We start from the raw sequence: 27,350 nt of genomic DNA, 5'->3' as shown, positions 1-27,350 counted from the left end.
GGCTATTGCTAGATTTTGGTCACTTGACTCAGCCACTGAGGACAAAACCAGCAAATGTCTTAGATTGCAGTTATATACAGCTGTGTATGTATGAAAGCTTCAGTAGGAACCCTTAGGATTGAAGCATTGAAACTAAGGATTCAATGCAAATAATCAGTGACTCTAGCTCATCCAGCCTCAAGTTAAAAGCAAGATCAACAGAAAATAACAGGTGAAATCTTTCATCAATGGTTCTGCTGCAGGATTCCTTCCCAAATGCTACCCTTCTTATCTAGGATGCTGGCTGACATGCTGTGTGTTTTACTTTTGAATTAACCGACCACAGATCTTGTTCCGATGTTCACTTCCAGCACATAAACGCATCCGTTAAAAGTAGAGAAAAAAAATCATCTCATAACAGATGTAAGTGGAGGGGTGCCTACAATAAGTGTGCAAAGGTGAGCCATAACTATAACAAATCCATGCTTTGGTAGTTGTTTTTATAATGAACACAGTAGGTCCCTTAATATGCAGGGTTCAAAGCTACCTCAGATGGTACAAAAAAGATTCCTTTGAAATAGGCTTGGGAATTAAACCAATTATGAGCTACTGAGCAATTTACTGACAATTATTAGATGGAATTACATAGAAACTGCAGCACAGAACAGACCATTCAGCCCTAGTGTCCATGACAAAGTTTATGATCCACATGAGCCATGTGTTAGGGTATTTCAGAGAAACTGTATGAAATATTGAGACATTTGAGATAGTCACATGGTTTATTGACACTCCCCCCCGCAATAATGGCAACCATGAAGAGTATATGCTCAATAGGATGTTTTCCTTATTCAACTTATCTTCAATGTACTGAGGATCCAACCTTGTGTTGCTCCTATTCACCTACATCTTGGTGACATGATTTGGGAACACAGGATCAGCTTCCAAATGTGTGGAGACGATACACAACTACTTCGGCCTCCAAAGTCCATAACCACGTTCTCCAACAGCCTGTCCAAAATAAGACCTGATAGGCCAAACGTTTCTTCAGCTTAATGCTGGTGAAACTGAAGCCAACCTCTTGGGGCTATTAACAGCATTCTGCAGAGCCATCATCTCTAGCTCAATAAAGAAGTGGTGAATCTTGGGCATGGTGCTTGACCACAAACACTCTGCCACACATCTAAGTTTCCAAGCCTCTGCAACACTTCACCCCTACATGTTGCTTTGCCGTCAATCCTGAGCCTACAGCTTAATTAGCCAATGTCCCACTTCAACTCATCTAAATCACTGCAGCCCACATGCTCTCTTCACCTTTCCTGTTTGAGGTCCACTGGCTTGCCATGCCCAAATTAACTTCTAAAGTCCTGTCCTAGTATTCAGATCACTCAACGGCCTCACCTTTGTGATCTCCTGCCACTCATCCCCATATACCTTCTGTTCTTCCCCGTGCTTCATTGATGGCCACCTGTCCTATGAAACTCCACAGCCCACTCCTTCTACCTACTTCCTTACTTTCAAAGATCTCAAAGCTCTTCTCTTCTGCCACACCTTTGCTTCCTCCCCAACTCTAACTCTCTCCACTTTGCCCTTCCTACTCAGCACTTTGGTGTTGCTCTTAATATAAAATCCTTTGAGACATTTGCCTGCATGAGTGTAACAGAAGTTGAAGCAGATGTTGGTATAGTTTAATCTCTCCAGATGTTCACTCATCAAGACTGGAGTTTAATTTTAAATGCAACACACCTGCAGTGACCAAACATGGAGCATTGACAAGGTGATGCAAATGAAGCCATCCAAGGGGCTTCACTACATATTTCACTTTTGCCAGCTTTGTATCATCTCAATCATACCATTATAATACAGAGCACATAACTTAAATTACATTTTAAGCCTTTTTTTTATTATTGGGAACTGGGAGGAAAAACTGTAGAGACGAAATAGTTAACTGGTTTGGAAGCTTTAGAAATTCTCAATTGTATAACCTTCATGACATTACCTGGCACACTCTGCAACAAATTCACTGAAGCAGAATTTCTGTACTTTGATAAACGTGTAAAATTTAATACAAAGAAATGCGAGCATTTTACTGAACCCCTGCCAGCTAATGAGGAAGCTCCATAGAACAAGCTGTACAGTTCATTTCACAACATTCAATTCATAACATTTACTCGTGCTAAGTGAACAGTAGTAACACTTCTCTGTGGAATGCATGCATGTAAAAAGGCACTAAAACATCTAGGTTAGTTAAAAGATGGTCAGGCGACAAGGGCCCCATTGCCGTTCTCTTCACAAAGTCTTTCCGTTTCAATCGTCTCTTCCAGGACTTGGGCTCTTACGAGAACTTTCTGAAGGTGAATGACTGAAAGAAAAATAAAAAGGAAAACTGTTGCCAAAGGGTAGTGGTTGAATTCGCACTCTTTCTGTGTTCAAGGACCAACAGCCCATCAAGGTAAAGCCACACAGTGAAGCAGGTAAAACACTCATCCACAAAGAAACCAGAAGCCAATTTAAAAATACAATATAGGCAACAGTATCTATCACACCTGATTACATTAAGAGTGAACCATGTACTATGGGGGAAGCAGTCACATGTTGGCATGGCATTAGTGAACCAGTTGGGGTTTTTTATGACAATCCGGCAGCTTTCTCAGGCATTTTCTGGTGCCAGTTCTTAATGACCAGATTTACTGAATTCAGTTTCACAACTAGTCAAGGTGGGATTTGAATTTGCAGGGTTGCTCGTCCAGTACTGCAATCTCTTGGTTACCGTAACCATAATTAGGGATAAGCTCCGGGGAATTCTTGTCCGGCTTCCCAAGGCCACCATACAAGCTTCAGGTTAGCACAGCTATGTGACTCAGTGATCACAGCTAAATCAGGAACTCGTGAAGATGGCTGCAGTGACTCTTCACTCAGGTCTCAGCAGGTTTTTCTGCCCCGAGAGCAAAGACTGACAAAATAAAATACTTCCGGGCATCTAACCTAATGCCACAGAATTTATAGACATTGACCTCCACTTCTGCCATCTCCATCCATCTGAAATAACCCATCCAACCAGATTGCCCAACCCTCTGACTTTAAAAGTCTTACATCATGTCACCAACAAAGCTAGTGTTTCTCACAAAATAAACAACTCTAACTCCTGGAAACTATCCTTCTAATTGAGTTAAGATGCCCATCCAGTAGCTCATGAGTGCAGTAATTTCACATAATGTCTAGGGAGCACAACTCCCAATGCAGTCCTTTCAGTTCAACTACAAATCATTACCGCTCCCTAGTGCTCACTCTCAAATGCAGCTCCTTAAACGTGATTTCAGTTTTCACATAAAAAGAGTGTACTTCAGGTGTAATGCCAGATTGGGCCCACTAGCCTTTAAGGAGGGCAAATACGGTAGTTTTAATCTCATCTCACGGTTGACTATCGGCAATATCAGGCTCTGAAGACTCATACCCAAAATGCGAACTACTTCTTTCAAGTTGTCTTTTTACTACAAGAGTAATGAGCTAAGATAGGGAAGAAACATTTCTACGTTTGTGCTAATTGAGCTAGAGGATAGTGGATAGTAAGAGGACAACACTGAGCAGATGTAACCACCAACATTGGACCGAAGGTTAATTGAAGCAGTTTTCTGTTGTTTTCTATTCCCCACCTGCTGTGCAAAGTTACGCTCATCAAAACACTATTCCGACACCAGGACCTGCTCGCCCATCATCCCTCTCCTTATTGGCTCCTAGCTTCTCCTCCCCACACCTCTAATCCGCTTGTTCAATTCCCTTCATGACCCTGCCCCTCCCATCCCTACGAACCACCATTCCTCCAACTACTTGTGCCGCACCCAACCCCCTGGCTGCTGGGTAGTTGTAGAGTGAAGGTATATAGCATCGGGCACAGTCCAGAATTGCACAATTGGCTTCTCCACCTTAGCCTCGATGTCCATTTTTTGATTACACTTCAAATCCTTAAGGCCATTTACGACCTTAGAGGAGTTATATAAAATGCAATCTGTTGCCGTTTGCTAAGGGGATGGACCTACCTTTCTCGCTTCATGGAAAAAGACCTTGATCGAGACCTTGATCTTGAAGGGCTGAACACAAAGAGAAATATTAGAGCAACCAGTGCCCGGCTCCGGCCGCACCGCCACCCCGGCCCCTCACGGCTCCGGCCGCACCCCCGCCCCTCACGGCTCCGGCCGCCCCCTGCCCCCTCACGGCTCCGGCTGCACCGCCACCCCGGCCCCTCACGGCTCCGGCTGCACCATCACCCCGGCCACACTCCCACCGCCCAGGCCCCTCACGGCTCCGGCTGCCCCCCCGCCACCTCACGGCTCCGGCCGCACCCCCGCCACCCTGGCCCTTCACGGCTCCAGCCGCACCCCCGCCACTGCACAGTTATTTCGCTCCAGGCTTTGAACTGTGAGAATACAATTCCAGTAGTGATCAGCCAAGTCTAATCAGATTTTCTCTCCATGTCATGAACTCTTTATCTCTTCAGCTATCAGGAGACCTTGCACTGTCTGAACCAGGAACACGAGTTGTCTACATAACACTTTGCTGCATCACTGACCCACAAGTTATCTACCCTTGTTTTTCCATTTGCTAATGTGACAGGTAAACTGTAGTTCAGAAGTGAGGTGAACAGACTGCAGTGTATCCATTACTTATTAAGAGTTGATTGTTGCATTGCGTTGCTTTTTTAGATGGGAAGAGTATACAAGGGATTCCCTCTCACTTCACCTGAAGCCCATGGTAGCAAATGGTGGGTGCAGAGCGATTGGGAGTACACAGCATGGAGGACAGACCAGAATGGCACAATTAGCTCCAGCATCTCCTGCTCAGGGAGGAATCAACACTCCTGATCACTATCCAGTGAGGCCTGCAAGTAGAGGGGCTCAGCAATCCTATCCTAGACACGCAATTGAACGGCACAGGGCCACCCTCTTAGAGGAAATTACCAATTACAAGTCAGGGTCTTTAGGAAAGGGTGCAAAAAGAAAACACAATTCAGCATATTATGCATGCAAGCACCAATCGTTTCAACATCATGTACTGCACAAAAGCAATTCACCATTTTACCGCTTAAGACTCTCACCAAGAGCTCAATCAAGACATTGTCTGTCAAAATTAATTTCAAGACAGTATATGAAGGAACACTTCATTGTAAAGGACTCCTCTGGCAGTTTAAGGAAACTTCTAGATTTTCCACAAGCGGCATCCCTTCTGCCTATGTGTCAGTAGAGGTCCCATTACGGAGCAGCACATTTGAGCAGCAAGTTGCTGACTGATGCACATTAGTCTGGCACGTGGTTCAATCCTAGGTCAGCGCGAGGTTAGCCCCAGTGGCCTTGACTTATGGGGAGGACGAACAACAACTTATATAGTGCCTTTAATGCAGTAATATGCCCAAGGCACTTCACAAAAGTGATAAAACAAAATGTGACACTGAGCCACACAAAGAAATGTTAGGACAGATGACCGAAAGCTTGGTCAAAGAGGTAGACTATAAAAAGCATTTTACAAGGAGGAGAGGGGTAGAGAGGTTAAGGAAGGGAATTTCAGAGCTCAGGGCCAAGGTAGATGAAGGCACAGCAGCCAATGGTGGAGCAATCAAAACAGGAGATGCACAAGAGGTCAGAATTAGAGGAGCATAGAGATCTTGAAGGCTTGTAGGGCTGGAGGAGGTTACGAAGGGTTTGTTGGACTGGAAGCCAGTGTAGTTCAGCAAGTGCAGGGCTGATGAGCGAACAGAACTTGGTGAGTTAGGATATGGGCAGCAGAGGTTTGAATGAGCTCAAGTTTACGTATGGTCAAAGATGGGAGGTTAGCCAGGATAGCACTGGAATAATCCAGTCTAGCGGTAACAAACACAGGAAGGAGGGTTTCAGCAGCAGATGAGCTGAGATAGGGGTGGAGTCGCGTGATGTTACAGAGGTGGAAGTAGGCGGTCTTGGTGATGGAGCAAGTATGTGATCAGAAGCTCATCTTGGCCCAGCCATGATTTCCTTCTTGCACATTACCCCATAACTCCTGCTGGAAGTGACAGGATCAGGCCCAGGTGTAATGCCTCCTGCAGTCAAATGGTCTACCAACACTTACAGTCAAGACTCTCAAAAATAAAGTGTACTTACGCGTTCATCAGGCATCAAGCAGGTAACAGCCTTGGGAAAGATGGGGATAAAGTTGGTGTGGAAAAACTTATAATCATTCGTGCCCTTAAAAATCTACTTTTGACCAAGCTTTTAGTCACCCCTGTACCCTTCTTTGGATCAGTGATGATTTTTGTCTGGTTGCACTGCTGTGCAGTGCCTTGAAATGATTTCACGTTAAAGGTGCTATATAAATACAAGTTGTTGTTGTCAAATGTCTATGCAGATCAAGAAAATTACATTTACCTGATGATAGATAGTGTCTTAATTTTAAGAAATAAACTTCTAGCCAATTGTTCCCCCTCCTTTTGATGTTGATTGCACCAACACAATACCATGTCCAATTGACCACTGATCTTCTGCACCTCAAGTGCTGACAGACTGGGGGGGTTCAGAGTTGAGCTGATTCTGGTCTCTGTCCAACATCCACATGGGTGGACTTCCATCAGGAAATACTGGATAATGATCAGGAGACAAAAATCTTCCTTCCCAACCCAGGAAGGCAGAGGTTTATCGAAGCACCATATCACAGCCACCTTGGCTAAGGTCGCCTAACTCAGCAGAGGCCAGGAAATGAACCTGGGATCTTCCTGTGCTGATGTGCATGGCTCAGCTACTCACTGAGCCAGTGGTGTTTTGGGAGAAAAGTTTACTCTCCTCCACACAGGCCCCCTCAAGCGAATGGCCACTCTCATCTCCCCTTCCACAGTAATTCACATAAAACCTTCCAACATATATGACCTGCTGTGCTCCGAGCAGAACAAAATTTCACCTACCTTCTTCTAATTGGAGATCTGGACTTGGACCTCATTGGAGTGAGAGACCTGCAGAGAGACAAAGTTTGCCCTTTAAACTACATTACACACTAAACATTTTAAACCATGCCATTTGAGTGCTTTATTAAAAAGGACATTGGTGCAAGTTACTTTCATTTCACTTTATACTCCTGTAATCCTAATACTCTGAACTGTATGTGTATATATGACCCAACATAACCCCCAACATGCCACACCATTCCTACTGGGTTCCCTGTTTTAAAATCCGAATCCAACCAAAGACTTACCTGGTAACAATCACCATCAAGATGCAACATAATTTAATGCAAGCCCGACACTCATTACTTTAACCTCAATTACATGGATTCAGACCAACGGTACAACTCAATGTGAAGCAATTGGGCTAAGAATAGTTAATATAAGGATTTTGAGGATCACAAAGAGGCAATTAGCCTCAAAAAGTCCACCCCACTCATCACATTGACCACAACGTCAAAGGTTACTACACAAGGTAAGAGCACATGGTGTAGGGGGTAACATATTAGCATGGATAAAGGACAGGTTAGCTAACAGGAAGCAGAGAGTAGGGATAAACGGGTCATTTTTGGGTTGGCAAGCTGTAATTAGCGGAGTGCCACAGGGATCAGTGCTGTGGCCTCAATTATTTACAATTTATATCAATGATTTAGATGAAGGCACCAAATGTATGGTTGCTAAATATGCTGATGACACCAGGATAGGAAGGAAAGTTGTCAAAAGGAGGTAAAGAGACTACAAAAGAATATAGATAGGTTAAGTGAGTGGGCAAAAATTTGGCAGATGGAGTGGAAAAATGTGAACTTATCCATTTTGGCAGGAAGAATAGAAAAGCTGCACACTATTTAAATGGAGAGACACTGCAGAAATCGGTGGTAAAAAAGGATCTGGGTGTCCTGGTACAGGAATCTGAAAAGGTTAGTATGCAGGTACAGCAAGTGATTGGGAAGGCAAATGGAATGTTGGCGCTTATTGCAAGGGAAAATAGAGTATAAAATAGGGAAGTTTTACTGCAACTGTACAGGACCTTGGTGAGACCACATCTGGAGTACTATGTACAGTTTTGGTCTCCTTATTTGAAAAAGGATATAATTGCGTTAGAAGCAGTTCAGAGTAGGTTCATTCGACTTATTCTGGGGATGAAGGGCTTATCTTATGAATATATATACCCATTGGAGTTTAAAAAAATGAGAGATAATCTTATTGAAACATAAGATCCTAAGGGGACTTGATAAAATGGATACCAGGAAGATGTTTCCTCTTGTGGGGGAGACTAGAACTAGGGGACACAGTTTAAGATAGAGATGAGGAGAATTTTTTTTTCTCAAAGGGTTGATAGTCTATGGAATTCTTTTCCCCAGAAAGCAGTGGAGGCCGGGTCATTGAATTTATTCAAGACGGAGTTAGATTTTTGATAGACAAGGGAGTCAAGGGTTATGGGGGCAAACAGGAAAGTGCAGTTGAGACCACAACCAGATCGAATGGCAGAGCAGGCTCAAATGGACGAATGACCTACTCCTGCTCCTAAGTCCTATGTAACTACCAGCCATATCCCCAATCTTTCTTTTTACAGAAGTATCGAATTGCCTCACCCTCAGTTACACTGACCACTACAATGTCCCTTCTTGGTAAATTTATTATATTACCTTTCCAGTTGACTTCTCTGCTTACACCCAAGTTTGTCATTGTTTTTCTTTTTGAAAAGACCTGCAACCCCTGGTATTTTCACCCTCATCAAAATCATAGCTCAATTCATTCAAAGTTTCATGTTCTCAAAGCAGTAACAAGTGCTGTTATATGGCATGTGTGGCCATCACATTTGTTCCACGTTTATGACAGAAAGCTAGAGAGAATGCCAGAGAGAGCGTGTCAGAGAAAGAAGCTTTCCTCTGTCCCAAATCCCACAGGAACAGAAGGAGGCCATTCAGCCCAAGCCTGCTCTGCTATTCAATTAGATCATGACTGATCTTTACCTTAACTCCACCTATCAGCCATGGTTCTGTATCCCTTAATACCCTTATGTAACAAAAATCTATTAATCTATTTTGAAATTTTCAATTAACCCCCAGCCTCAAAAGCTTTTTGGAGGACAGCTGCAAATTTCCACTACTCTTTGTGTGAAGTGCTTCCTGACATCACCCCTGAACGGCCTAGCTCTAACTTTAGGTTGCTGATCGCCACTCACCGGCTTCTCTTCTTAGAATACGAAGGAGAACGGGAACGAGATCGGCTGAAATGCAAGAACAATTTACAGAGCATCAGCCTCTGAAGGAAAAAGAAAAGGCAAGCTACTGAGCCCAAATCCTAGATTCCAAAGCCAGGTTCAGTCACTTACCGATCGCGGCTGCGGCTGCGGGATCTGGTGTAACGACGCCCCCTTGATCTGGATCTCGAACGGGAACGAGACCTAGACCGAGACCGACTAAAACAGAAGAGAATATAATGAGCTCGCTTGGTGGAAGGGCACACGAGACAGCTAGCCATGCTGCACAAAGTGTCAAAAAATTATCAAAACGGTTACTTTTAAAAAGTTAAACGTGGATTCGTAAAGCCAAATTATTGAAGCGTTAAAAAGTCACATTAAAATTAAATACTTTTTATAAAAGGCTTGTAAAATTATAAACTACTCCTGATAAGAAATTAACCTTTACAGAACAGATTAGCCGTCTCTGCCCCAGAGAGATCTAGAAGATCTAGAAGACGCAGGTTGGTCTAATTATGTTCATTTCTCGTTGTGTCTAGCAGATCTTCCAAACACAGAAAGCTCAAATCAGGATACATGTGGTGCTTGATTGTGGAATATTTGAGGGGAGTTTGGACTAGGACGGACTAAGATGGACGCTCCTCTAGCAAACCGGAGTGCCTGATTAGTTGGCTTGATGGGCGTACTTTAGCGTTACATCTTTTAAACTGGCCAATTTTCTGTATCACAAAGACCGTAGACTGATTTTTTTTAAAGGCAGGACGAAGCAGAACCTCAGGTAGAGGTATATGCGCACAACAGAAGATCTGAACCCGCAGTGGCCAAAGTTTGCTAGAAGGCCCGGTGCCATGAGGGTCAGAAGATCATTAATCATGGCGACAGACTCAAATGCAGCAACCTGAAAGGTTGGATCAGGTGAATCGTTAGCCAAAGAATTATTACACCAGAAACATTGTTAACAGCCCTTGAAAAACATAGTAAAGCCTGGTGGTTAGGGATGAACAATAGCAGGACTAGAATTGTGTGACTGAAAACAATCACATCAACTTTTTACTTCTACAAAACTGCACCCGCTGCGCCCCTCACCCCCAACCAAGGTAAATGCACCACACTGTGAAATACTAAAGGTCAGACACCAGAAGGTCCCACATTCAATTTCCAGTCCGCAGTGAGTTAACCAATCAGAACTGATGTAGCCATTCAACTGGCCTGAACACCACTTGAATGATGGAATAGAGGGAGGTGAAAGAAAAAGAGCTATGCAGGACTCCTGCTGAAAAGTGCAGGAGGCGAAGCCAAGTTTAGCCTTGACTGAGATGCCCTTGATGATGTAATGGCCTGGCGACACACCACCTAGACTCATAGTTGCAGAATAGCCAATTGTGTAAGGAACGACAGAGAGTTCAACACCAGAGGGGTACGGAGCAAAAAAAAAAAAAAATCTACGGTTTCTCCATCTGGCAATTTGCCACAAGGGAAGCAGGTTAAAGGTTACAGTCAATGTGAGCACTGAGGCTATTTTTTTTTTTCAAAAACACTATTGTTTCATCCCTGCCACCAGTATAATAAATATATTCCTCAAAACTAAAACAACTGCCTGGATCTGTCTTTACGGATTTGCCTTTACTATCATATTGGACTCAATACGCATCTCACTAATTCATAACTTTTGACTCATTTCACAAACAGCTGAGATCTGTTAATTTGGACAGGCTAGGCAGGACCTTCTCCGGAATCAAACTGGTCCCAATGGATTCAGGTCCATGGGTTACTTTGATCTGTCAACCTTATGAATATTTCCACCTGAGAGTCCCAATTAACAGGGTTCAACTGCATAGTACAGGTACAATGCATAGCAAAAGCTTACTTTACACATTTATATATATAATATACACACACAGGGCAAATTTTTAAAAAAGATTAAAACGTTTCAATGTACATATTCTAGCATTTAAAGAGAAGACAAGTCAGACATGGAATATACACTTGCATAAAATATGGAAATCAGAAAACACAAGTCCTCTAAAAATTTCATTAGTCACCTCAAGATATAACATTTTGAATACCTCCATTATCAAATTCAGTTACCTACAGTCTAGAAAATTAACAGAGCACCCAAGTGTTGCACTGGACTTTCTTTTGGCAGGAGAAGGGAGAAGGAAGCTGGCGTGCAGGGGCAAAAGATGGGATTTTCTAAAGCTGTAGGTAACGGGACTGCCTCAACGTTGCTCCGCGCTAGAACATAACCGAACTGAACTTTACCAGTCAGCGGGGCTGTTAGACCAGGAGTTTCAGTGTATTAGATTCAAGAACAGGACAGTGTCATGTCTGAGCAAATATGCTGTGGAAATTAAACCAGCGAGAGGAACTGTCAAGATAAAGTTTGTGTTGCCATCTCCTTTTGAAACACTTGTGCTAGACCAACACTGAGCTGGCAAAGTTCATCCAATCTCTCTTACTGCTCTCCCTAGACTTTTACAGTGTTTTCCCCACTTTGCTCAGATTTTTCAAGGGCGAGTTACTTATATAGCAGTTCCTTCCTAAGTGTCATGCTTTTTCCGCTGATCGCAAGACACTGAAACCCCCACTTTCCAGCCAGCGTGCCCGCTGCAGCTTACCTGAAGCCGCGCCTTCTCTTGCTATAACGGTAGCAGTCGTAGGCATAGTGGCCACGCTCGCCGCACTGATAGCAACGATCATTGGGATCAAATTGGCGGCGAGCGGGAGGACGGCCAAAGCGCGATTTGCGTGACATCCCATTTGACAGCTCGACTCGCACCCTCGATCCACACAAAACCCTGAAAGGGAGAGAGAAAGTGAAAGAAACAGGTTTCTAAAGAATTATGGGGCAATGATATAGGCAGCTGAACGTCCACTTCAGGTCCTTAACCCCACTTGAATTCTCTACATAAAACGTACTGAAGACTAAGTAATCGTTTGTAAGCAGTTAGCTGCGTGCTGTACTAAACACACATATATCCTGACCTCCAACAGCATTCAGGTTTTAAGAAAGAAACACAAAATACTAGATAAGCACACATCTTTCCTATAATGCAGTGACCAGAAATGTATGCAGTAAGCTAGCTGTGGCCCAACTAGTGTTTTATACAGTTCTAGCATAACTCCCCACCACCACCACCCCTCATGTATTCATATCTCAGCTGATAAAGAAAAGCATCCGTATACCTTCTTAACCGCCTTATCTACCTGTCCTGCTATCTTCAGGGATTTGTGGACATGCACTCCAAGGTTCCTCTGTTCCTCTAACTTCTCAGCATCCTACCATATATTGTGTACTCCCCTTGTCTTGGTTTGCCCTATCCAAATGCATTACCTCACACTTCTCCAGACTGATTTCCATTTGTCACTTTTTCTGCCCACCTGACCAGTCCACTGATACCTTGCTATTTACGAGAAAAGAGAATGCTGAGGGTCATTATGGCACATCGAGCCCGTGTTGGCTCTCTGTAGAGCAATCCAGTCAGTCCCATTGCCCCACTCTATCCCCATAATGAATCTTAATGAGTACTTTGCCTCTGTTTTTACAGAACAGCGCGACAAAGCAGACATTGTAGGTTAGGAGTGTGAAATAATGGATGGGATAAACATGGTAATTAATCAAGGACAGTCAGCATGGTCCTTTTAAAGGACGGTCATATCTGACTAACCTGATTGAATTTTTTGAGGAAGTAACAAGGAGGACTAATGAGGGTAGAACATTTGATGTACTCTATACTTGTAGGGGAGATCAAAACAAGGGACCATAAATAACAGTCACCAATAAATCCAATAGGAAATTCAGGAAAAACTTCCTTACCCAGATCAGTTAGAATGTGGAACTCACTACCACTAGTAGTTGAGAGGAAGCTGGATAAGCACAAGGGCAAGTGGAAAGTACAGTAGGGTTAGATGAAGGGGAGGTGGGGGGAAACTAGCATGGACCAGTTGGGTTAAACTGCCTGCTTCTGTGATGTACATTCTATGTTAGAATGGGGATGGAAGCTGGGATCTTTGTGGTCTTTTCAGACTGAAGTCATTTACCATCCAAACTAACTCAGACATCAAGGGCACCCTGACTCAGGTTTTCAATGGAAACTGGGTGTGCCAATGTTGCATTTTAAAAAAAAATTCTTTCATGGGATGTGAGCATCACTGGCAGGGCCAGCATTTGTTGCCCGTTCCTAATTGCCCTTAACAATTGAGCGGCTTGATAGGCCATTTCACAGAGCAATTAAGAGTCAACCCCACTGCTATGGGTCTGGAGTCACACGTAGGCCAGACCTGGTAAGGACAGATTTCCTTCCTGAAAGGACATTAGTGAACCAAATGGGTTATGACAATTGATGATAGTTTTATGGCACCATTGCTGAGACTAGTTTTCAACTCCAGATTTTCATTAATTAATTTATTTTAAATTCCACTAGCTGCCGTGGTGGGATTTGAACCTGTATTCCCAGGGCATTAGGCTGAACCTCTGGATTACTAGTTGTGACATTGCCCCTTTGTACAGTTTGAGGGACTTCCCAATATACTCACTTGCCATCCATCCCACGCACAGCATCCTCTGCATCTCTGGGGTCTTCAAACTCCACAAAAGCGAAACCCGGAGGGTTCCGTGCTACCCACACGTTCCTCAGAGGGCCATAGTAGCTGAAAGCTCGTTCTAACTCTCCTTTGGCAGCTCCTGTTCCCAAATCACCAACGTAGACCTTGCAGTCTGAAGCTCTGGAGCTTCTGGAATAATACGACATTCTTCAGCTCCTGCAAAAGTCAAAAAATAAAATCAATCCCAACGGAGGCAATCATTTTCTTCCCTTATATAATCACTGGTAATTTTATATGTTTTGAAATAAAACTGGCCCAGAGTCTAACTACTGACAATTCGACACGATTGATTACTTTAGTACCAGATTTCTATAATAGCTACGACTTTTAAGAGCAGTTGAAAAACCATTTACAAATGCTTAGCTGTCGTGGGTGACAGGTTTCACACAGCTCCAGACTCTCCTTGAGAAAATGTTAAATTGAGAGTATTATACAACAATGCAGCATAAATACCTCAGCGACAAACAATACTCAACTATGAGAGCTTCAAGTCCTCACACAGCTACACTGGAGTATGTGTAATGTTTGGGTCTAGTATTCAGTCACAGAGGCCCACCCTACTGGCACTGGAGCAGGTTATATGGCAGAAACACAGGCAGTGCAACACGCTAAATGTATCTGCCAGCTCAGAACTTTACACAGACACACAGCTGCTTTTCCTCTCCCAACATAGTAGCTGAATTCTTTAGTTTAAAAAAAGTGCGCACATGAAATTCTTGTTTTAACATCTATGTAATTAAGGAGTAAGGAGAGTCCAGGAGCAATGTCTCCTTTCTCTCTCCAAAGTAGCCTCCCATTTTATAGTTACATCATAACAAAATTTCTGATGCTTTCTGAAGTACAGTGTGATGATACTGTAAGATCTCTTGACAGTTGAGTTTGCAAAAAGAGCAATAACTCTCAAAATTAATTTAGGAAGACAATAAAATACTACTCACCCAAAATACCAGATATCTTTGAGCTGTGTAACAGATTTGGTTCTCTGCAATCTCCTTTAGGAAGCAGGTTGGTATTATTTTTTGAACCATTTCAATGTTGCTGTGCCAAGTATGTTCTCTCAAAACTTGCACCACCTCTAAACACTTCCAATGCCACAAGGGCCAGTGTCAAGGGAAGTTCAAGGCCACACAGTTGGTTATTGAGCAGGCATATGTAAACTGTTTGATTGCAGCTGGGCCAATGAGAAATTGGCTGTGGCTCAATTTTAAAGCAAGGTGGCTTTCAAGTATAATTTTATTGCAGCTAACTCATGCACAGCTGGTTCCTACTTTAATGTCTTTTCTGGATTGGAATAGAATAGGCAACTCGCTACAGATACAGCGTAGGGAAGGCTCCTGTGGCACTGAACTGCTCAGTTCACAAAGAGCTCCATCTACTGTATTAGTTGCTTTGAAAGTTAAAACACATGCACGAAAACTAACCAGCTGAGCAGACTAAATCCAAGCCTTCTGAAAGATCCTCACAGGAACAGGAGACGACCATTTAAGTTCGTTTTGCCATGCAATTATATCATGACTGATCTCTTCCTTAACATTTACCAGCTGTAATGCTTAATTTCCTTGCCGAACAAACAATTAATTAATTAATTGACCGCCAGCCTCAACAGCTTTTTGGGGGAGAGTTCCAGATTTCCACTACCCTTTGTGTGAAGTGCTTCCAGACATCACCCGTGTGCAGCCTAGCTCTCATTTTAAAATTATGTCCCCTTAATCTGAACTACCACCACCCCCCACCCCTCCCCTGCCCCCACACCGAGCAGAGGAAATATTTTCTATTTACCCCATCAATTCCTTTGATCATCTTAAACACTTCAATTGGATCACAGACCTTTTTGTGCACACAGAGAGATGCATTAAGGACTGCACCATGGCAACTGCAGGGGGAAAGGACAAAGTGAACCTCAGGGCCACAGTTGTGACTGAGCGAAGATGATAGTTACAGAAGCATCTTTATGCCTTGCAAGTGCAAAATAACAATACTTGAGCGTAACAAAGTCCTGTGCCAACAACACCAATACACTCAGTAATGTTACGAAAGTACTTCGATCTTTTGTTGAATTTTGAGGACTTAGGTTTCATTTGGGAAAACTGAAAGGGATTCCATGGATTTATTTTTCCACTGGGGTCATTGAAAAGACTGAGAGGTCTTGTTTGCAAACAATATGTACTGAAGTCGTCAGATAAATACCCAGCAAAGGCTTTTTGACTTGAAGATGTTTACAGAGAAGTGACAGGTCAGATTTATAGGGGTCAGGAAGCTTGACTCGAGATATTGTTTTGGTTTCACTTTGGACAGTCAGTTGGAGTTTTAAAAACCAGCCAGGAGAGAACTCACCACAGCTCGGCCTTTCCCACCTCTTTGAGCAGCTCTTAGAAGTGAGTGTAAGAAATAGAGAAATTGATGCTACAGTCGTCCTGAAAGTTCTGCTCGAAACCCCTGTTGCCGCATTTCTCCTGAGAGGCTGGAAAAATCTGCCGGATAAATCCTTGACGCCGCCTGAACGAACTGATCCAGGAAAAGATCCCAGTGACAGCTATCTACACATATTTGGGATGCCAAACCGAAAAAGGGACAACCGACAACTCTGTAAATCTTTTTTTCTTCAAGAACTAGCAAGTGTTTGGCCAGAGACCGGAGAGAGAGAGAGGAGAAGGGGGGGGGGGGGGGGGGGAGGGAAGAGAAAGGGGGGGGGGGGGGGCTACGGTAAAAGGTGCTTTAATGCTTCCCTCCGTTACTGATCAAGTCCTGTTTTATAATAAACTGATAATTTTGTTGTTTTTTAATGTAACCTGGTTGGTGTATTTTATTGTGGGATAAAATAGAGTCTATGACTGACCATATCAGTAACTGGGCAAACATCTAAATATATGTTGTGACCTGTGGAGAAGGAGAACTAGAAAAAACAGTGCACTCCTCCCACCTCAGTCGTAACATTAATCACATAACTAGCTTAATAACCAGTAACAAAAGCTGCACCTGCAGTGCACCATTTCAATTCCTCAGGGTTTTAGAGATTAAAAGAGATTGCAGAGAGTTGGAAGCCCTCAAAGCTCACTGGGAGTTGCACGTCAAAATTACAGTAAGGCAGCAAATGGAACAGGATAGTTCTGAGAACGTTAGAAGTGAACGTATGAAAAGACCCGCTATTCCATCAGATGCCTTATGCATCACAAAACAGACACTCTCTACCCGTCTGGAACCATGTCATCACCTGGGAGAGGCAAAAAATAAAGATAAAAACCCAGGCTAATCAGCAGGTGGTGGTGGAGGACACAGTTTTGCAAAAGTCCATTCCAACCTCTTTAGGCGATCGAAACTAGTCCAGGACATCACATCGACCTTGATTTTTTTAATAAGATATCTACCTCTCGTACAAGGTGATCTTCTCCCCGGCCTGAAGCAGGTCCAGCTCTTGTTTGAAACAATACAGCCAATTAGTGTTCACCACACAAGCCAACAGCCTGTTCCATAGGTGCACTATTCTCTGACAAAAAGAACGTCCCAACATCCAACCTAGTTCTTCAAGCACAGGAACAGACCATTCAGCTCGACTGGTCTATGCCAATGCTTATACTCCACATGAACCTTCTTCACTTGTAACATTCCTACTTTCTCACCCTATCAGCATATCCTTTTATTACTTTGTCCCTCATATACTTACCTAACTTACCCTGAAATGCATCTAAGCTATTTGTCTCAACCGTTCCCTGAGGTAGTGAGTGCCACATTCTCACCATTCTCTTGGTAAAGAAGCTTCTCCTGAATTCATTATTGGATTTATTATCGACCATCTTATATTTATGACCCCTAATTTTAGATTCCCCCAAGTGGAAAAATCTCCCCCATCAAAACTCACAATTTTATAATTTCTAATTTTAAAGGCTTCTATCATCTCACCCCTCAGCTTTCTGTTTTCTGGGGAAAAGAACTCCAGTCTGTTCAATCTTTTCTGATAGTTACAACCTTTCAATTCTGGTCATCACCATTATAAACCTTTTTTTGCACCTTCTCCAGTTCCTTTATATTCTTGTTTAATATGGAGATCAGAACTGTCCACAGTACTCCATGTGTGGTCTAACCAAGGTGCTAAACAAGTTCAACATAACCTCTCGGCTTTTCAATTCTATTCCTCTAAAAATGAACACCAATGTTTGCCTTTTTATAAAAATGGTCTTGTTGAGCTGCATTGCGAATTTTAATGATTTATGAATCTGTAGTTCTGCCCTTGCGCAACTTGTAATCATGACTTTTGGTCCTCTCTAACCTATCCAATTGAAATAATTTGTTCGCATGAAGACAAACCAGTTCAGTTGTTCTTTTCAAACCTAAATCAAATCACCCCATAGTTTGCGTTTCTCTAAAGTGCACACTCCCAGCTCTTCTAATACAATGACAAAATACTGAAAGCTGGAAATCTGATCGACAAACGGAACAGGCTGGAGATACTCAGGTCAGACAACAACTGTGGAAAGAGAACCAGAGCCAATGTTTCAGGTCGATGACCTGCTGTCTGAAGTTAACTCTGCTTCTCTCCATAGATGCTGCTTGATCCTCTTGAATATTTTCAGCCTTTTGTGTTTACATCCCAGCGCTACTAAGCCTATCTTGGTAGTGAAGGTGTTTTAAAATGACAATTAATCTTGTGGTCCTCCTCTGCACTCTTACCAAAGCCTCAATGCCCCCATCACATTGGGGGACCAGCCCTGAGAACAGTTACTGCGGCTCAGCTTTGGGTGCTGTTGCCCTACACGCAACATTTGTATTTTTATTCTCTGATCATATTCCATTTCAGGTATTTCAGGCACCCACATGCAGGGCTGGGCTCTTAAAAACCTACTTCAGCCAGATTGAGAGAAAAAAAAACAATGGCAAAACCTAGCCTGCAAAACCACACTCTTTTTTCTTTCTTTTGGGCCTCCTTATCTCGAGAGACAATGGATACGCGCCTTGAAGTGGTCAGTGGTTTGTGAAGCAGCGCCTGGAGTGGCTATAAAGGCCAATTCTAGAGTGACAGGCTCTTCCACAGGTGCTGCAGAGAAATGTGTTTGTCGGGGCTGTTGCACAGTTGGCTCTCCCCTTGCGCCTCTGTCTTTTTTCCTGCCAACTACTAAGTCTCTTCGACTCGCCACATTTTAGCCCCGTCTTTATTGGTTGCCCGCCAGCTCTGGCGAACGCTGGCAACTGACTCCCACGACTTGTGATCAATGTCACAGGATTTCATGTCGCGTTTGCAGACGTCTTTAAAGCAGAGACATGGACGGCCGGTGGGTCGAGCTCGCTGTACAATGTGTCTTTGGGGATCCTGCCATCTTCCATGCGGCTCACATGGCCAAGCCATCTCAAACGCCGCTGACTCAGTAGTGTGTACAAGCTGGGGATGTTGGCCGCCTCGAGGACTTCTGTGTTGGAGATACGGTCCTGCCACCTGATGCCAAGTATTCTCTGGAGGCAGTGAAGATGGAATGAATTGAGACGTCGCTCTTGGCTGACATACGTTGTCCAGGCCTCGCTGCCATAGAGCAAGGTACTGAGGACACAGGCCTGATACACTCGGACTTTTGTGTTCCGTATCAGTGCGCCATTTTCCCACACTCTCTTGGCCAGTCTGGACATAGCAGTGGAAGCCTTTCCCATGCGCTTGTTGATTTCTGCATCTAGAGACAGGTTACTGGTGATAGTTGAGCCTAGGTAGGTGAACTCTTGAACCACTTCCAGAGCGTGGTCGCCAATATTGATGGATGGAGCATTTCTGACGTCCTGCCCCATGATGTTTGTTTTCTTGAGGCTGACGGTTAGGCCAAATTCATTGCAGGCAGCCGCAAACCTGTCGATGAGACTCTGCAGGCACTCTTCAGCGTGAGATGTTAAAGCAGCATCGTCAGCAAAGAGGAGTTCCCTGATGAGGACTTTCCGTACTTTGGACTTCGCTCTTAGACGGGCAAGGTTGAACAACCTGCCCCCTGATCTTGTGTGGAGGAAAATTCCTTCTTCAGAGGACTTGAACGCATGTGAAAGCAGCAGGGAGAAGAAAATCCCAAAAAGTGTGGGTGCGAGAACACAGCCCTGTTTCACGCCACTCAGGATAGGAAAGGGCTCTGAGGAAGAGCCACCATGTTGAATTGTGCCTTTCATATTGTCATGGAATGAGGTGATGATACTTAGTCGCTTTGGTGGGCATCCAATCTTTTCTCGTAGTCTGAAGAGACCACGTCTGCTGACGAGGTCAAAGGCTTTGGTGAGATCAATGAAAGCAATGTAGAGGAGCATCTGTTGTTCACGGCATTTCTCCTGTATCTGACGAAGGGAGAACAGCATGTCAACGGTCGATCTCTCTGCACGAAAGCCATACTGTGCCTCAGGGTAGACGCGCTCGGCCAGCTTCTGGAGCCTGTTCAGAGCGACTCGAGCAAAGACTTTCCCCACTATGCTGAGCAGGGAGATTCCACAGTAGTTGTTGCAGTCACCGTGGTCACCTTTGTTTTTATAGAGGGTGATGATATTGGCATCGCGCATGTCCCGGGGTACTGCTCCCTCATCCCAGCACAGGCATAGCAGTTCATGTAGTGCTGAGAGTATAGCAGGATTGGCACTCTTGATTATTTCAGGGGTAATGCTGTCCTTCCCAGGGGCTTTTCCGCTGGCTAGAGAATCAATGGCATCACTGAGTTCTGATTTGCTTGGCTGTATGTCCAGCTCATCCATGACTGGTAGAGGCTGGGCTGCATTGAGGGCAGTCTCAGTGACAGCATTCTCCCTAGAGTACAGTTCTAGGTAGTGCTCAACCCAGCGGTCCATTTGTTTGTGTTGGTCAGTGATTATGTCCCCTGATTTAGATTTGAGGGGGGCAATGGCAAAACCTGGCCTGCAAAACCACACTCACTGTATATATATAAACCTGCAGCACAGCAGTGTTGTGTACACAAGCAACCATATGAAAATATATATTATACTCCCAACATCTCTCACAGGCAAAGCCACCTGATTACTTCTTTGTATGCCTCACACGCCTCTTCCAACCGCCACTGGGGGAAAAAAAAACTCCAAGTCACTTACAATGGCACCTTCAAACTCCCAACTCTCTTTGGCCCTCTGTTTGCAACGATTCTCCAGCAAGTGTTAATCTGCTCAATCACGACCTCACTTCTGCCTTTGATGCCCTTGTCTACAGCAAAATCTTTAATCCCCTATCCTGGCTGTCACCCCTAGTATGGCCCATCTTCACTCGCTTAAATCCAAGAGAAGCAGGTCTGAACATATATGGCACATTATGGTATATGGTTTGTATATATGGTCCAGTTATTCATCACCAGATCCAGCTGGACCACATCAGACTCTCAGTACTCAGTGTCTAAAACTACTCCTGAGTGCAAAGACAACCCTCCGCTTCTTTCTCTAATTTCTCACCAATTTCTTGCTCCTTCGCCAAACTCATCGCGTGCCTGAAATCCGCCTCCGGTTCCGCTGACCACCCAACATCCATTCTTGGCCCCGATGCTAGCCGATATTGCAAGCTGTTCACTCTCCTCAGATTTTGTCCCCCCTCTCTTTCAAATGTGCAGCGATCTCGGCCTAAAAACCCAGCCTTGATGCCTTCCTTGCAAACTACAGCTACCACCCCTCCCCCATCTCTAAACTCCATTTCCTCTCCAAAGTCCCGGAATAATTTATCACCACCTAAATCTGTGCCCACCTTTCCTGTAACTCCATGTTTGGGCCTGTCCAATCAAGATTGTTCCCCTGCTACTGAAAAAGCCTTGATCAATGTCATAATGACATCCTGGGTGAAGTGGTCCAATATCCCTCCTCATCCCTCTCTGCAGCCTTTGACATGGCTGACCACACTCTCCTCCAACTCTTCTCCATTGTCCAGCTGAGTAGAACTGCTATTGTTTGTCCCACTTTTGCCTATTCAGTCATAGCCAGAGAATCTCCTGCAATGGCTAATCTTCTAGCCCATAGCTTTGGAGTTCCCCCTAGGGTCTACCCTTGATCCCCACTTATTTCTCATCCACATGCTGCACCTATGCAAAATCATTTGATGACACGATGTCAGATTCAGAGGTTTTCCTATAATCTCTCCCATTTTTAAGGTCGGGTCAGAAAGAAATGTTACACACCAATAAACAAAACAGAAAGCTAGCAGTAAAGGAATGGCAAACAGATTGCTTCAAGAGCAAGAAAAATGATTAAGGACTGCGCCATGGAGCGGTGCACCTTAGATTTGCAATCTTAACTAGAGCAGCGGCCAAATGGAGGACAGCTCCTTTATCACCAGTAAGGGAGATGTATTCTATACCAGGACCCTTGAACTATTATACTTTTACTCCATAATCTTACACAGTCTCTCACCAGTCACTGAAAAAAAATGCAGAATATAGCCACACATTTAGATGTTCATAATGAATCCAGTGTTCTATATAGTAAATATGGAGTTCAATAGGTTAGCTGCCTCTTCCTGCAAGAATTACTGGAACTTTAGTGATGCATAGTGTCACATAGCAACGGAGTGAAACAGACACCACAAAGCCATGTCAAACTGATTAGAACCTCAGCTCACATCATGCTGCACTCCATATTCTAAACTAGAAGTGTGACCAGAAACAACTCAAAATGTGCAACACAAAGCAACTTGTGCCAATACCCACACAATTCACTCAAGTTATGTAACTGACAGGATCGCAAACAGCCCACTACAACCAGCTTAAATCACAATGTAACATGGTACTGCAGCTGGCTACTGCACTATCTGAAAAGCCCAAAGGATGCTCACCAGGAACAATGTACTAAGATTAATGGATTCAATTTATACAGAGCAGGAACAAAAAGCAACAATGGTTTATGCCAGTAACACTCAGCCATACCAGCCAAAAGCAAGTCACAAGAGTGGTTTGTTCTAACAATCTGTCGAGGTTTGACAGTTCACAGGGATTATTCTACACCCCCCCATTCCTGGAAAGAGAGACATTTACCAGGGTACCAAAAATCTGGAATCCCTCCAGTGTTCTTTGGTGATAATATTCTTGCATCAGAGTCAGAAGCTTATGGGTTCATGACCCACTTCAGAGACTTGAGCACAAAATCTTGGTTGACACTCCAGTTCTGTACTGAGGGAGAGCTGCACTGGCGGGATTTTGTAAGAGACAGTAAACCAAAGCCCTATCTACCCTCTTATGTGATCAAACATCCCATGGCACTATTCACAGAAGAGCAGAAGAGGGCAGCACAGTGGCGCAGTGGTTAGCACCGCAGCCTTACAGCTCCAACGACCCGGGTTTAATTCTGGGTACTGTCTGTGTGGAGTTTGCAAGTTCTCCCAGTGACTGCGTGGGTTTTCACTGGGTGCTCCGGTTCCCTCCCACAGCCAAAGACTTGCAGGTTGTTAGGTAAATTGGCCATTATAAATTGCCCCTAGTATAGGTAGGTGGTAGGGGAAATTGAGGGAAGGTGGGGATGTGGTAGGAATATGGGATTAATGTAGGATTAGTATAAATGGGTGGTGGATGGTCGGCACAGACTTGGTGGGCCGAAGGGCCTATTTCAGTGCTGTATCTCTAAATAAATAAAATAAAGTACTCTTCCTCAATTGATAATTGTCCAATTCTCTTTTGAAAGCCACAATTGAATCTGCCTCCATCACATTCTCAGGCAGTGCATTTCAGATCCTAAGCACTCGCTGTGTCAAAAAGGTTTTCCTCATGTCGCTGTTGCTTCTTTTGCTAAGCACCTTAAAATCGGTTTCTCCCTATTTACTCTGTCCAGACCCATGACTTTGAACACCTCTATCAAATCTCCTCTTTACCTTCTCTTCTCCAAGGAGAATAGCCTCGGCTGCTCCAATCTATCCACGTAACTGTACATAGGAAATAGGAAGAGTAGGCCATTCGGCCCCTCGAACCTGTTCCACCATTCAGCCAGATCATGGTTAATCTTCTTCCTCAACACCATTTTCCCATACTACCCCCATATCCCATGATGCCTTTAATATTTAGAAATCTAACGATCTGTCTTGAACATACTCAATGACTGAGCCTCCAGAATTCCAAAGATTTACCACACTCCGAGTGAAGAAATTCCTCATCTCAGTCCCAAATGGCCTACTCCTTATTCTGAGACTGTGTCCCCTGGGTCTAGATCCCATCCACCCAGCCAAAGGAAACATCCTTCCTGCATCTATCCTGTCGAACCCTGTAGGAATTTTATGTTTCAGTGAGATCACCTCTCATTCCTCTGAACTCTAAAGAACACAAGCCTAGCCTCCTCAATCTCTCCTCATAGGACAATCCCACCATCCCAGAAATTAGTTTGGTGAACCTTTGTTGCACTCCCTCTAAGGCAAGTATATCCTTCCTTAGGTAAGGAGACCAAAACCGTACATGATACTCCAGCTGCAATCTCACCAAGGCTCTATATAATTGTAGCAAGGCACCTTTACTCCTGTGTACTCATCCTCTGGCAATAAAGGCCAACATACTATTTGCTTTCCCAATTGTTTACTGTACTGACATTTTAGCTTTCAGTGACTCGTGAACAAGGACACCCAGGTCCCTTTGGACATCAACACTTCCCAATCTCTCACCATTTAAGAAATACTTTGCATTTCTGTTTTTCCTAAAAGTGGATAACTTCACATTTTTCCACAGCTGCCATGTTTTTGCCCACTCTTGTACACCCAAGTCTAGGTCATTAATATAGATCAAGAAAAGTGGTCCTAACACCGACCCCTAAGGAACCCCACTGTATATCTTCCTCCAGTCCGAAAAATCGTCCACCACTACTCTCTGTTTCCTGTCTCTCAGCCAACTTCACATCCACGCTGCCATGGTCCTTTTATTCCATGGGCTTTAACTTTGTTGCCAAGCCTGTTATGTGACACCTTATCAAATGCCTTTTGAAAGTCCATGTACACCAGATCAATCGTGTGACCCTCATCAACCTTCTCTAATCCTGTTACCTTATCAAAAAACTTAAGCAACTTAAACATGATTTTCCCTTAATAAATCTGTGCCGGCGTTCCTTAATTAATCCACATTTGTTCAAGTGACTGTTAATTTTGTCCCGAATTATCATTTCTAAAAGCTTTCTCACCACTGAGGTTTAACTGACTGGCCTGTAGTTGCTAGGCTTATCCTTACACCCTTTCTTGAACAAGGGTGTAACATTTGCAATTCTCCAGTCCTCTGACGCCACCCCTGTATCTAAGGAGGATTGGAAGACTATGGCCAGTGTCTCTGCAATTTCCATTCTTACTTTCCTCAGTATCCTTAGATGCATCTCATCCAGCCCTGGTGACTTATCACAAGTACAGCCATCCTATCTAACACCTCCTTTATCAATTTTTAGCCCATCCAGTGTCTCAACTACCACCTTTTTCACCATGACTCAGGCAGCATTTTCTTACTTGGTAAAGACAGACGCAAAGTACTCATTTAGTATCTCAGCCAGTCCCACTGCCCCATGCACAAATCCCCTTTTTTGTCCCTAGTCGGCCCCACTACTCCTTTTATCACTCTTTTATTATTGATATGCCTAAAGACAACTTTTGGATTCCCTTTTATGTCAGAGTTCTGATGAAAAGTCACAGAACTAAAACATTAACTTTGCTTTTCTCTCCACAGATGCTGCCTGACCTGAGTATTTCCAGCACTTTTTGTTTTCCTTTCCTTCCTTCCCTATCTTTCCTGAACACCTTGTATCCAGGAATAGCCAGTCCTGCTTTTTTTTGAGCCAGATTTCCATTATCGTCACATCATCACACTTCCATGTGGCTATCTGCGCCTGCAGCTCACCAACCTTATTTACCACACTCCGCACATTCACATATATGCACAATAAACTTAATTTAGACCTTATTTCCCTCCCTCATACTCTGACCCTATCTAATACCATACTGTTGCCTACTCTAGTGATATCTGTCTCTCCCAATTCTCTGTGCATCTGCAGTATTTTGCTTTTATCTCTGTGCATCTTGTTTTTCCTTGCTATTAACTCCTGGCTCCCACATCCCTGCCAAGTTTGTTTAAAACTTTCAAAATTACACTAGCAAATTGTCCTACAAGGATATTGGTCCCAGCTCTATTCAGGTGCAACCCACTCGGCTTGTACAAGTCCCATCTCCCCCAGATCTGGTCCCAATGTCCTAGGAATCTAAAGCCCTCTCATGCACCATATCTCCAGTCACACATTCACCTGTTCTACCCTACTTTTATACCCACTAGTGCATGATACTGAGATTACTACCTTTGAGGTCCTGCTTGCTAGTTTCTTTCCAAGTTCTCTAAACTCTGCCCACAGGACCTCATCCCTCTTTCTACCTACGTCACTGGTATCGATACGGGCCATGACTACTGGCTGTTGACTCTCCCCCCTCACTAGTACGAGGGGGTGATTGGAACACTCCAAAGGAGGGAAAGAGGAGAAAGCAGGATGTAGAAACTATCTGAAAGTAGCTTAATCTGCTTTCTCGTGCATTTGAAGAATGAAAGGCTCCTTCTGACTACTTCAAAATATATATCAGATAAAGTATCACCTTTAACATCATGGGCTGTCCCAGAAGGAACCCGGGAGCCTAAGCCGCAGCCCCGGCGCCCCTCCTCTGTCCATCGATTGACTGAACCCCTCACTGCAGTCGGACAGGTCGCAGCAGCATTAGCGGGCCCTGACCTCGAGGGGCTCAGCTTCCCCTGGACACGCGGTCCATCAAACCGCCCTCACCACACCTGATCGGGAGACCCTCCCCTGGTAGCTGACCATGGGCCTGGGAATAGATCCGCAGCCGGTTGCTCCTTCTCCCTTTCCCGGCCGGCCCAACACTCGACCCCGCAGTAACAAAGGCCTACGGCCTACTCCACGCCGCCACACGGGGGAGGGGGCAACCTTAACCAGGACTCCAATGGGAGCGGGGATTCGCAGGCCCAGGCAGTAGCCTTCCCTTATTATTAGACCCCACTCCTCTCACTGGATTTCGCCCCATTTATTTTTTACCGTATTCTTTCTCTCCGTCCCGCTCTCAAGCACCCGCGGAACTCCGCGCCTGCGCAGCTCTCACAAGCTAGGCCGCTCGGCTCAAGCGTTGGTTGTCACCCTCATGGGAGGGGGAGGGGGCGGGGGGAGTCGTTAAGAGCATGCGCACTGAGTGGCTCTAGCAAAGGACCACCGTCAGGAGCATGCGCACTGCGAGTGGTTCCGGCAAAGGCCCACCGTCAGGAGCATGCGCACTGCGAGTGGCTCCGGCAAAGGGCCACCATCAGGCGCATGCGCACTGCGAGTGGCTCCGGCAAAGGGCCACCGTCAGGAGCATGCGCACCGCGAGTAGCTCCGGCATGAGGCGAGCGAGGGCACCAAGGAATTCTGATGAAAGGTCACGACCTGAAACGTTAACTCTGTTTCTCGCTCCGCAGCTGCTGCCAGACCTGCTGAGTGTTTCCAGCATTTTCTGTTTTTGTTTCAGATTTCCAGCATCTGCAGTATTTTACTTTTGGGTGGCTCCCAAGGAAATGGGCACAAAGCAAATGTTCCCAATGTCTGAATGGGGCCGGCCCAAGGCGCATCGAATATTGGGCCTCGTGCCTCATTATCGTCCAGTTGTCGAGGTTTAATGGGCGTCCCAAG

General features: G+C 44.5%; 1 protein-coding gene across 5 annotated transcripts; it reads right to left on the bottom strand.

Moving 5' to 3' along the window:
- Positions 1 to 1,857: 1,857 nt before the first annotated feature.
- Positions 1,858 to 26,835, bottom strand: srsf7a (serine and arginine rich splicing factor 7a). Of its 5 annotated transcripts, XR_010969813.1 has the most exons (9): positions 26,724 to 26,835; positions 13,674 to 13,898; positions 11,756 to 11,935; positions 9,270 to 9,356; positions 9,120 to 9,164; positions 6,899 to 6,946; positions 6,105 to 6,134; positions 4,014 to 4,064; positions 2,298 to 2,338 (listed from the first exon to the last, which is right to left on the bottom strand). XR_010969813.1 is itself a non-coding variant. In XM_068019094.1 (8 exons), the coding sequence occupies exons 2-8, from the start codon at positions 13,886 to 13,888 to the stop codon at positions 2,284 to 2,286; spliced, it is 681 nt and encodes a 226-aa protein (XP_067875195.1). In that variant the 5' UTR covers positions 13,889 to 13,898; positions 26,724 to 26,834; the 3' UTR covers positions 1,858 to 2,283. The 5 variants fall into 5 exon arrangements, 4 of the variants coding, with proteins under 4 accessions (XP_067875195.1, XP_067875196.1, XP_067875197.1 ...); XM_068019094.1 differs by lacking the exon at positions 6,105 to 6,134 and having other exon boundaries at positions 1,858 to 2,338; positions 26,724 to 26,834; XM_068019095.1 differs by lacking the exons at positions 6,105 to 6,134; positions 26,724 to 26,835 and adding an exon at positions 14,681 to 14,755 and having other exon boundaries at positions 1,858 to 2,338.
- Positions 26,836 to 27,350: the final 515 nt, after the last annotated feature.

This window comes from Heterodontus francisci, chromosome 40 (assembly GCF_036365525.1).
Source record: "Heterodontus francisci isolate sHetFra1 chromosome 40, sHetFra1.hap1, whole genome shotgun sequence".
Taxonomy (NCBI): Eukaryota; Metazoa; Chordata; class Chondrichthyes; order Heterodontiformes; family Heterodontidae; genus Heterodontus; species Heterodontus francisci.
This window is presented reverse-complemented; position numbering and strand designations above follow the sequence as displayed.